At 39.6% G+C, this 13,001-nt stretch overlaps 1 protein-coding gene across 1 annotated transcript in view; it reads left to right on the plus strand.

The window, feature by feature from the left end:
• The window catches only part of USH2A (usherin), a 443,094-nt gene that overhangs the window by 253,260 nt on the left and 176,833 nt on the right, over positions 1-13,001 (plus strand). The window contains exon 39 of the mRNA XM_038760847.1: positions 425-604. Within this exon, the coding sequence (XP_038616775.1) occupies positions 425-604 (180 nt within the window). The remainder of the gene's footprint in view (positions 1-424; positions 605-13,001) is intronic.

The raw sequence follows: 13,001 nt of genomic DNA on the forward strand, positions 1-13,001 counted from the left end.
CTTCAATAAATATATAAAGGTCCTTCAGTCAATCTGTCAGTGGTATTTATTGAGTGCTTACTGTGTGCAGAGCACTCTGCTAAGTGCTTGGGAGAGTACAATACATTTCTCGGTGGAATCCTTATCAAATGACAAAAAAGTAACCGTTATGAAGAAGTGGAAATTTGAAAAATGTATAAATCACTACAAAAGGGATACGTATTTAAGAGTGATTTAAAAGTGATCATTATATTATTTTCTGGAAATTTGAGACCTTGGGGGTCTTGAAACCTTACAGAGGGGGGAACTGTTGCATGTTTATTCTGCTCACTCTCTCGCTCATTGTGAGAACTCAGCAAGTATTCAACAGCATCATTGAGGCCCAGAAAACCCTAATCATTTCCTAATAAAGAGTCTTGGTTTGTTTGCTTGTTTTTTCAAACAGCCAGTGCCAACTACAGTCTTGTGAATGGCACCCAAATCCTGCACAGCAGTGATGGGGCAGATCTGTGGGTGCACATCAGTGAACTGGTCCCCTTTTCCAACTACAGTGTGCAGGTCAATGCTTCCAACAGCCAAGGCAGTGTGATGAGTGACACTGAAACAGTAACCATGCCTCCAGGAGGTAAGTTCCTACAAACACTATTTGTCACTGTACAGTGTAAAGGAGAAAATACTCTGTGGAAAAACTTGTTTATCGTTATTTGCAAATTAGGGGGTTTGTGTTCTATTTTCAGTTTGTACTATGAAAACTGTTGTATCCTGTCTTTGAAATGGTTTTCTGTGCTGCCCTGGGTGAAATCCTAGTGTATAGGGAATGAGTTTTGCTCATAGATCCCTCCCAGACTTGTAGATGCTGAGCTGTAGATTGTCGCCAACTTGGGTTCCTTGATGGCTTGTTTAAATTTCCACACAGAAAGTTATAACCTACTCCTGGTCCCTAAAAAATGCCTTCTTCCCGCCTGATTTCTGTGAAAGGAACCTAGAGGACTGGGCCTGGTTGCTCCTCTTTTAATGGTCATGGAACTTTTTTTGCCTAGAGAATCCCACTCCTGGGCTGAGAAAGTACAATCGCCTTTGGGTATCTTTCCAGCCAAATTAGAAATCCCTGGAGATGAGACTGTAGAAGCAGCCATTGTGCCCCTGGAGCAGGTCTCTCTGGGCAACAGCAGTGGGGTACTTTTTGCTGATCTGTTTCTCCCCTACCACTGCCCCAGCTGTGATGGTTTCCATTACCTAGGATCAGACTGGATATGGTGGGATATCTAAGCCATTTTCCAGTTGGCAAGATAGAACCTCAAAATTCAGGCCTGCTGTTTGCCACGCAGGACTTCTCATCAAGTGGAAGAATGAATTAGGTGGCCGCTGATTATCACTCACATAGGATGATTGGCTGCTACTGCCTCCCAGTCAGGTCTTTTCTCTCCAGGTTTAGGGAAGCAGCGCACCAAAAAATGCATTGCATACAGTCTGTCTCACCCTCTATAGGCAGGGAGCATATCTGCTAGTTCTGTTGTATTGTACTCTCCCAAGCACTTAGTACAGTGCTCTGCACTTAGTAAGTGCTCCTCAAATATGATTGATTGATTAGACCCCTTCCTGAATGCCCTTACAACAGTCAAGTTTTAACCCCTTCCCCTCTCCGTACTTGGACACAGCATCTCAGCATGGGAGATCTAAGGATAGGCAGCCTGTAGCTCAGAAAGGGAGCGTGCCTGGGTTGTGAGAGAATCACTGAAACAGTGCTATTTATTTTTTATGGTATTAGCTTAGTGCTTACTTAAACCACTGTACTAAGCTCTGGGGTAGATACAAACGAAGCAGGTTGGACACAGCCCATGTCCCAAGTGGGGCTCACAGTCTTAATCCCCATATTACAGATGAGGTAACTGAGGCAAAGAAAAGTGAAGTGACTTGCCCAAGGTCACAGAGCAGACGCATGGCAGAGCCGGCATTTGAACCCAGGTCCTTCTGACTCCCAGGCACGTGCTCTATCTACTAGGCCACTATTTCTTTGAGCTTTTCTTTGAACGCTTACTATGTGTAGAGCACTCTACTAACTACTGGAGAAAGTGCACTATAGTAGAGTTGGTAGACATGATCCGGCCCACAAAGAGCTTACAGCGCAGAGAGAGAAGGCAGAGAGTCATCATGCTACGCTGCTGTCTTTCTGCTGTTCTGTGCCACGGCTGTGTTGTGTGGCTGCTCCTTAAAGACAAGCTTAAACTCTCTTTTAAGTGAAAATAGTCCCAGGAGCTTGGGCCCAAAGGGTACTGCCTGCTTGGACTCTGGTGGTCTTACCTCAAAACAGAAAGTTTCCAGGACTGTTCTCCAGGAAGGTAGTGGGTGGGGGTGGAAGGCAGAAGCACATCTGTTGACTTATTGCTCCTCTTTACCCAAGCGGGCACAGAGCTAGCACTCCCTGATGGGCAAAATAAGGTATAGTGGACATTAACCAGCATTGGTTCAGATTGTGCTTCCTCTGCCCGTCTTGCTTCCCCCTGGAGCCACTTACCACATCAGAATGTATTTTTGGGGGAGAACATCTGATCTCATGCCCCGCTAACCCTGTCTAGCAGGCATGCCCTTGGCCAGGCCCCAAATTGAGTTAAGCGTCCAGATGGGTGTCCAGATTCAGGGCTTCTGCCCAAAGCCCCATTCCTGTCTGGAGAAGGATGAGGATGTCCTCTTCCCCCTTGAACTGGCAGAAGGTTTCCCTCTGGGACTAAAACAACCCATTCTTCCCCTCCCATCCACATGGAAAAGAATCAGGTTCATTTTCTCTAAAATATTAATAGGACATGCCATTTAGTTACCTTTCAAGCAGATGTACAAATTAATCAGCTAGTGTTTAGAGATACTTGGGATCCTGAGTAACAGAAGCTTTCATTGTCTAAAAAAGACAGTTAAAACAGCTTTAGGTTCCTGTGGTGTCTTGTACACTGCTATCTTTTTAAGAAAGCGGTGGTAAACAAATCAGGAACAAATGGTTTAATTTTTCATCATCCAGCCTTTTTTTCTTCCTTATTAGATCGATCAAAAATGGGAGCCAGAGTGGAAACTTGAAATAGAGCTAGGAGGGGGATAATAATAATAATACAATAATAATAACTGTGGTATTAAGCACTTACTGTGTGCCAGGCACTTTACTAAGCGCTGGTGTGGATAAAAGCAAATTGAGTTGGACATAGTACCTATCCCACGTGGGGCTCTCAGTCTCAGTCCCCATTTTACTGAGCCACAGAAAAGTGAATTGACTTGCCCAAGGTCACAGATCAGACAAGTGGAGGAGCCAGGACTAGAACCCATGACCTTCTAACTCCCAGGTCCATTCTCTATCCACTTTACTATGCAGATAGAAGAGCTCACATTTCCCCACTCTATTCATGTCACTTGGATCTGTACCTCTTAAGCACTTGGATATTTACCTCCCTCCCCCAGTTCTAGAGTACTTATGTCCATATCCTTATACTCTGCCAATTCCTTATCTGTGATTTAATATCCGTCTCCCCTTCTAGACTGTACATTCCTTGAGTTGCATGGATTGTGTCTATCACCTTTGTTGTACTGAACTCTCCCAAGTGCTTCAGAGAGTGCTCTGTACACAGTAAGCACTGGATAAATATCATTGATTGACTGATCAGTTGCAGTCTCTATAGCTGTCCCACCACCAACAGTGACCTTTAGTGGATAGAGCCATGGGCCTGGGATTCAGAAGGACCTGGGCTCCAATACCAGCTTTACTACATGTCTGCTCAGTGACCTCGAGCAAGTCACTTCACTTCTCTATGCTCCAGTTACCTCATCTTTAAAACTGGGATAAGAGTGTGAGCCCCATGTGGGACAGGGATTATGTCCAGTCTGATTAACTTGTATCTACCCCAGTACTTAGAGCAGTGCTTGATGCATAGTAAATGCTTAACAAGTACCATAATTATTATTGTTATTACCTCAACTCCTCATTGGCCCCAGGAAGACTTCTGACTTCTTAAACCAGATGGCTGCAACAGCCCATCACCAACTCCAAATGTCTACTACCCAGACCAGTTGCAAAACAATGTACCTATAAGCAAGCTACATTACTCTGAGCATATGTAAAATCCAGATACAGGTCCTGGGATAACCTTGGATTCTGAGTCTTCTCAGAACAATGCTTGGCATTCAGAACATTTTCAATCAGTCCTGGAAATGTCTTTTTTTTTCCAGACATTTGTTCCACTTCTGGAATGCTGGTAGGGTCGGCCACACAATATCAGTCTTCTCAGGACATCTATTCAAGGACTGATGCAAAATTCATTCCATCCTGTAGCCAGTCAAGAAATACAGCTTATTAGAATCTCTATTTGAGTAGCATTATGTATGAAATTGTCTATACACTCGGGAAGGAATATTAAGTAAATCCAGAAACGAAAATACCCTTTTATAGTGGTAAACCAAAGCTGAAATAAACTGCTTACTGAAGCTTATCTTCATCGGCAATATGTAAGCCTTTATGATTATCATTATTATAATGCTTTTCAAGCACACACTATTGGATCTTAGTGAACTCGTTCGCTTTTTGTACCTAGAAATCAGGAACTTGAAGGAGCCAGTTTTACCAAATGAGGAGGTTTAAAGCATCTTAAAAGACTGGCAGTGATTTGCACAAGTTTATTATAGCTATTAGGATATACTTTCTTTCATCATTAGATTGTTGTTGATTACAATTAGGAAACTTATAGCATTGAAATTATCTTTTTTATGACCTTGTGGTAGTTTAAAGGTGATACCTCATTGATTAAATAGGTTTTAGTTCATGCTTCCTTTTACTTAATGATCTGAAAACATATTATCCTGATTTACACATAAAATCATGCTGAAAAGCATGTGGCATTCACTAGAATATGTGTGTTTAAGTAGAATTAAATTAGTACTGAGAGTTATTAAAGAAATCTTCCATACCCTTTGTCCAGTGAACTGTGATCCAAATTGAAATGAATAATAAATGAATCAGCGTGTGTAAGAAAACCATAGTGATTCTATAATCCATATTATTTATTTTCCCATTGTTTAAGTTTTTATTATTATCATTTCCCTTAATTTAAATCATAAAGGCCCATTTTATGTAGATAATCAATTCAATTGAAATGGTTCCCTTTCAACATTGAAAAAGTGAGAATATAATATTGATGATACTTGGAATTGAACATTTCCCTAACCGTAATTTAAGAATGTACTTGTGAAAATATGCTTGTCAGAAAAATCTCTTTCTCAAATTTGGTAATAGGTGGTTGTCAGAGTTCTCATTTATGAGCAGTCAATCAATCATATTTACTGAACAAACTGTGTGTAGAGCACTATGCTAAGTGCTTAGGAGTGTAAAATATAACAGAGTCAGTAGTCATGTTCTCTGCCCACAAGGAGCTTACAATTAGAGGGGGAGAGGAACATTACAATAAATTACAGCTGTGCATGTAAGTGTTGTGGGGCTGAGTGCTGGGTGAATAAAAGCTACACATTCATTCATTCATTCAATCGTATTTATTGAGCGCTTACTGTGTGCAAAGCACTGTACTAGCACTTGGGAAGTACAAGTTGGCAACATATAGAGACGGTCCCTACCCAACAGCAGGCTCACGGTCTAGAAGAAATACAAAAGGATTTACACATCCAAGTGCAAGGGCAAAGCCGAAGGGAGAGTGAGTAGGGAAAATGAGGGCTTAGTTGGGGAAGGCCTCTTGGAGGAGATGTGATTTTAATAAAACTTTGAAGATGGGGAGAGTGGTCTGTCGGATATGAAGTAGAGGCAGAATGTGGGCGAGGGGTGGGCAGCGAGCTAGACAACATGGAGGCAGAGAGTAGGTTGCTGTTGGAAGAGCGAAGTGAGCATTCTGTGTTGTAGTAGGAGTGTACTGGGTTGCAGTGGGAACAGATTTTGACCTTCAAAATATTTAATTCAAAAGCAGAATGATTGTATTTAATAGGGTAAAATCTTAGCTGATGTAAGATGACATGTACAAAATTACTATGGGGGGTGGGGTTGAGCATGGATATTAAAGTGGTATTTGGGGAGAAGATAAATCGATCAGGGAAGGCTTCCTGGAGGAGATGCGATTTCTGAAGGGCTTTGAAGGTAGGGAGAGCTGTGGTAGAGGATGATTAAGGAAAAATACAAGTGGACAAAATTGCATTGATGCCACACAGTTGTAAGTATGATTGATTGATTGATATCTCCTTTGGTCTTAGAACCCTAAACTCTAATTTATTCAGGTGGACAATCTGGAGTAACCCAAGGTGGTGATGGAGAGGGAAGAGGTTTTCGGAAACCCAATCTATAGGTTTGGGTTCTAATCCCTTGATTTACAGTTTTACACTATATGTTTTGAAATGAAAATTTAAAAATACTTTGCCCTTTAATCCCATAAAAGTTTCTGGCTTCAAAAACATCCTTAGCTAGAGTTAATTAGACTGCTGATTTTTTAAAAAGGTATTTGTTAAGCACTTTCTATTTGCCAGGCACTGTACTAAGCACTGAGGTAGATACAAGCTTATCAAGTTGGATACAGTCCATGTCCCACATGGGGCTCACAGTCTTAATCTCCATTTTACAGATGAGGTAACTGAGGCCCAGAGAAGTTAGGTGACATGCCCAAGATCACCCAACAGAAAAGTGGCGGAGTCGAGACTAGAATTCAGGTTCTTCTGACTCTCAGGCTCGTGCTCTATCCACTAGATCATGCTTCTTGTCAAACCAATAGTGCCAGAATCACCTGAATCACAAAGACCTCCAAGTTCTTATATTTCCATGTTTGCAGCATTTTGGGTTTTGTTTGGGGATTTTTTTTTTAACGATCCCAAACTGAGGTATGTTGCTTACATTCACACCAAAAAGTCTCCTAGAAATAAGGAATATATTCTATCCAAGGTCTTGATTAGAACTGAGGCTAGGTTCAAGAGTTCTAGGAAAAGAATTTAAAAAATAAAAACTGAATTCAGATGTTAATCCATAAATATGAAACTTTCCTTTGACCCTTACCCCTTCGAGGTCTGGAGTTACTAATGGGGTTAGGATTTCAACTCTTAATGGGACTTAGTGCATTAGTGTTTTGTATGCACGGAACTCAGCATTCAGTGTAATAAGTGGTTGACATTGGTGATGTCCCTTAATTTGCTTAAATCTAATTGGCTCTTTTATCAGTCAAACCTGTATGGATTGGCAATTGATCAGAAGGGGTCAGCCATGACTGTGCATGTAGTTAAATGATAGAACCACCCGTGAAAAGTCTCTGTTGCATAATAATAAGCCGAAAGCAGACCAAGCCTAGAGCTGGAAGGCAAAGGAAAGTGTGGAAGTTTGCAGGATGTTCAAGTTCAGAACAAAGGCATTATAAAGTATATAAATTTTAAATACACTGCATTTTGCCTCCAGACGTAAAGCTTTTTTTTCCAGATATACCGAAATCTTTTCTGAAACTGTCTTTGTTACATCAAAGGACTCCTCAGAAAGCTGAGAGAGACAGAAGAAGCTTAAAAGGGCATAGTTTAAAATGATTAGTGACAAATTTCATACTGCAAAGGTAGAAACAGATTTTTTTTATGAAAGTTTCCAAGAGGAATAATTTCATTCTATTTATCTTGTTCTGAACTTGACTACATCGGAATTGGGAAAGGAGCTTAGGGCTAGTAGCTTGGTTCATGAATTTACCCTAAAAATGAATTAATTCAACATGCTTAATTCATTTCACCAACAGTTGCAAAATGAGTGAAATAATGTTAATTGCTAAGCTCAGAAACAAGCCAAGCGCAGAAGGTAGTAATATTCAGTTTTATATGAGTAGACTCACAATATACAAATACCTATATGTATTTGTGTGTGTATATATGTAAAGGTAGGTGTGTATCAGGTGTATGTCTATGAATATGAACTCTGATCAATCTCTTTCTCTAGCCCTAAAACCCTTACCCGAATCTTACATTTCATTCTATCTCCATGACATTTGTACATGAATGACCTGCTAGCCATGACCTCAATAATGACCTCAATATACCAAACAGAACTTTTTATCTTAACTCCCAAATCATCTTCTCCACTTATCAATCAATTGTAGTATTTATTATTTAGTGAGTGTTTAATCTGGATACTAAGATTACTGTACTAAGCACTTGGGAGAGTAAAATAGAGCTGATAGACATGAGCCACCCATGTAAGCCAGACATTTTCAAGATTCCTGATTGGTAGACACATTACATAACACCCTATGTGTTTCTTGGGTTGGAAATGCCTCTAATGTCATTCCACTAATAGAAAGCATTCCCCTACTTTTAAGTGTTTACCCCTCCTCCCTTCAGTATTGTATGTTGATGAGAACTATGGAAAGTAAAAGTGATTTTTAAAAGTTGCTATCACTACCTGACGGAAGAAACAGAGAATTTTATAAGCATAAGCAGTACTACTTTCACAGCCCATCCAGCAAGTTACTGTCTTTAGAGCTAATGTTTTGCTAGATGTTTCAACCAGACTTTTGCAATTGAGCTTCCTGTTTCTGGAATGGACATAAAGAGAGAAAGAGAGAACAATGGTAAGTAAAAACAAAACAAAAAAACAAAACATGTGCAAGGAGTATATCCTCTATGAAGAAAATAAATGGAAACCTTTTTAATGCAAAAGTCACAATGCTTATTTAGGAGTTAGTAAGAGAACATTCTTCAAATTGATAGCATTCTACCAAATAAACAGATGGTTGAAATTTTCCTTCTGTGTGTTAAAAACTACACAATTTATATTACACATCTGGTTCATCTTTAGGAAAGATGGGCATAGTGCTTTTTTTCTGTGAAGGCCTCAAAAAGTACAGTATTAAATTTTGCCTAGAAAATCATCTTCCTGAATGTCATAAAAGAATATGATTCTGTTGGTGGTGAATAAGAGGTATTTAAGTTCCCAATAAAAATATGTAGAGCACATTGGAAAAATTGTGCCAGAAGACATTTTGATATAGCTATTTCCGTGCAATTTTATCAGGAGGGTAGGAGATGAATCCTTTGTCACCCTGTCTAATTTCAGATAACTTCTGAGAAGCGACTTTTATTACTTCAATTTTTAACAATTCATTTGGATTAACTTTAATGGTAAAGTGGCTTTTCATAAATCAGGGTGAGATGCAAATTTCTGTTTTTGTAATTCCTGAGATTTCTTTACCTCCCACATTGAGCATCTTAACTGTGGAGGTCAGACTGCTGATTATAAGACACTTAAAAAGTACCAACTTCTGAGCTACTGGAATAGAATGAAGGAAACTTTGAAGTTTGCTTGCCTTGCACTCTCTAAGCCTCTAGGACAGTTCTGCCAGTTTTCCATATTTGCATGCTCTCATGTGGTTTATACAGACACATGCAACACAAAATTTAAGTAGTATCTTTAGAGCATCCTGGAGTGAGAAGAGAGACAATATTAAAATTATAATTTTTCCACTTTACCAGAGGACAAATGTTGAAATATTATTCCTTAAAGGCTCACTGGCATAAAAATATCACTTTTTAAAGTGGAAGTGTTGCTTTGTTTCTTTGTGTATCCTTTGAAAGAAAGGTCTGACTAACTTTTAAGGTGAACACAAATCATATCTGTCTGGCTTGACAGTTTGAAAAGTATTTCAAACTGTAAAGAAGCAGCATGGTTTAGTGGAAAGCGCACAGGCCTGGGAATCAGAGGACCCGAGATCTAATCCCTTCACTACCACTCGTCGGCTGGGTAACCTTGGGCAAGTCACTTAACTTCCCCATTGCCTCAGTTACCTCATCTGTAAAATGGGGATTAACACTGTGAGTGCTATGTGCACATAGTAAGCACTTGTGGATTTGCAGGGGGGGTTAGGCAAGCTTCCAAGCTCTTAGTACAGTGCTCTAAACTCAGTAAACACTCAATTCCATTGAATGATCAATTAATTCTCCATGATTCCACTTTGGTGCTTTAGGAATTGAGAGAAGTAACAATCATTGGTGAAACTGGTGTCCTAGGAAGAGTTCTAAAAAGGGAGGAGGGCTTTTGGAGTTGCATACTCTAATTCTTTTGACATAAAATCAAATAGGCTGCATGGTATTATCAAGTAGTTACAAGCATGGGTCTGGGATGCAGGACCCATGAGGGTCTGGGTTCTAATCCCAGTTCTACCATTGGCCTGCTGTGTGTTTTCAGAAAAGTTTACTTAAACACTGTGCCTCTTAGACAATATATCCACAGTGTCCCCATAAATCTGAGATGGGCTTGGGAGTCCAAGGACCTAGGTTCTAATTCTAGCACCATGATATACCAGGTGTATGACCTTGGGCAAATCACTTCTCACAGTTCCCTCAACTGTAAAATAGGGACTCAATATCTGTTCTCCTTCCTACTTAGACTGTGAGCCCCATGTGGGGCTTGATTATCTTGTATCTACCCCAGTGTTTAGGACAGTCTGGCACCTAGTAAGTACTTAGCCAATGCTATAATTATTATTCTCATCTCAGTAGCTTCCTAGTTAGCATTGTGATTGGCTCCTGCCATTGTCAAAAACTGTGGGAGTCAGGTATGTCCCCAGGAAAAGAGGTGTGTCTCTCATTGTTGAGGATGAGTACCAGTGCCAGCGCTTAGAACAGTGCTTTGCACATAGTAAGCGCTTAATAAATGCCATCATCTATCTGTCTACCACAGTGCACAGAAGCAATGAATTAATCATATTTATTGAGCACTTACTGTGTGCAGAGCACTGTATTAAGCACTTGGAAGAGTACAATATAAGCATTTTTCTTTCCTTTAGCAGCAGTGGAGATTCCAGATTAAATTGCTGTGAGCATTGTGATGCACTGAATTATAGCTGAGGACTAATTTGAAGATCAAAGTTACTCTTTGGGAATGAGCACTCTGCTAGCAGGAAACAGCATTGCTTTTTTTCCTCCTGTCTCACACATTAGTACATCTTAGAAATATGGTTCCCCACAGTTTCTGAATCTTTATATTTAATTTAACACAAAAGACTTTGAGAAGCACAACAGGAGGGCTGTTCATGATGGACGGGTAGAGAAAGAATGTGAATTGTACATGTTTTTTAGCATTCATCAAAGAAATGGAAGAATTTAAACTGACATTCATATCCAATGAGTATGAATCGTGTACCTTGTACCTAAGGGACAACATTAAATTAAGCCTTTGGAAAAAAAAACTACAGAGAGCATAGACATATGTTTTTATCAATATTCAGTCATTATTTAATGTGAACCTGACATACACTGTGGTTTTCTTTTGTAAGTCAGAAAATACAAGCCAGTTCTAAGTTCACAAATTTTAAATTTCATTGACTACATCAAGTAGGATCAAAGGGTGTCCTAAGCCAAAATTTTGCCATCTGAGCTTGTTGTGACCATCATCAGTCATTCAATTTTACTGAGCACCTAATGTATGCTAAACAATGTTCTAAGCACTGGGAGAGTATAACTGATGGAAGACACATTCACTGCCCTTAAAGTAAGATACTGTCATTGCCCTCAAAGAGTATATGGTCTAATGAGGGGGATGGGGAGAGGAAAGAAACACATAATTGTGAAACACATAATAATTCTGTGATACATCTTGGGCCAAAATGGGGTTTCTTGATTATATTTATCAAGTTATTTGTTTTATGGTATTTGTTAAGTGCATAGTATGTGCCAGGCTCTGTACTAAGCACTGGGGTAGATACAAGTTCAGGTTGGATACAGTCCCTGTCCCACACAGGTATCACAATCTTAATCCCCATTTTCCAGATGAAGTAACTGAGGCAAAGAGAAGTTAGGTGACATACCTAAGGTCACGCAGCAGATGTGGTGGAGCTGGGATTAGAACCAAATCTGATTAATTTAGAACAGTGTTTGGCACATAATAAGCCCTTAACAAGTACCATAATTATTATTACTGATATTAACAGTAATTCGCAACGTGGTACATTCTTCAGTCATAGGTGCCAGCTTTTCATTTGAGGTCTAGCCCGAAATAGGGGCAAGGATTTTAGGCGGGCATGAGGACTGAGAGGGAGAAGACTTCAAGGAGCTAACAGCTCAAAACCACCATTTTGGATTCTTTCAGCTATGATGGAAACTCTTACAATTGTCAGAGACCTAGGATAAGTGAGAACTGGAACCTAGCTCACCCACCTTGCCTTTGAGGCGTTGACATCTATGTCCTTAATTTTTGAGATTGTCTGAGATTCTTCTCTTTAGGGCCAAGGTCACTACCTGATGGTAAATTATGGGCTTAGATTGCACCTTTAGCCTGAAAGACAGAATGCATATTTCTGAGAGTCTAGTGTAACTTACTCCTTAGAAGACACTATATATGGAAATGAATTATCAAATGTTAAAAGCATTAATAGTTAATTCTATATAGATGAGATGCTTTGAAAGTTTTTTAAAAAGGCATTGAAAAGTTTTAAGCAATTGAGTAAACTATCTTTGGGCAAATACTCATGCAAAATGATTCCACTGAAGACATTTGTCATTCCTCCTTTTTTCTAAATGAAAACATTTGAAATAATGACATTTTATAGAGAATTGTATGTGTACTGCAAAAACAAAATGGAATAAATGCTGGTTGTATTGAAGATAATAATATTCCAAAGAGAAAATCACACATCAAAAATAAAAGCTCATACAGCCTGTCTAAATCTTTGGCATCCGTGTGTGGAATAGAGGTGAAGCTTGGTCAGTGCTTTAAGATGTCATGAAAAAGAACACTCCTTCTCTACTTCCCCACCCGAGGGCCTCTAATTAGTCTGACAGAGGCAGTTCCAGATTCTAGTTTGAGCAAAACCTAGATCTAATGAAATTCAAAATATCCATTTTTTTTTTTAAGAACAATCGGCCACAGCACTAATAGCTGTGGGGTAATTGAGAGAGCGACTCTGATGTTCCCTGATGAACAAATGCAATGCAACTGATGCACAGTGTTACTTTACGACACCCTTAAATCCTGCCTAGGTGGCGGGATGAATAGAGTCATATAAGGCCTCTTTTCTGTGGGTGCTGAGGACAATATT

Source organism: Tachyglossus aculeatus, chromosome 19, assembly GCF_015852505.1.
Source record: "Tachyglossus aculeatus isolate mTacAcu1 chromosome 19, mTacAcu1.pri, whole genome shotgun sequence".
NCBI lineage: Eukaryota > Metazoa > Chordata > Mammalia > Monotremata > Tachyglossidae > Tachyglossus > Tachyglossus aculeatus.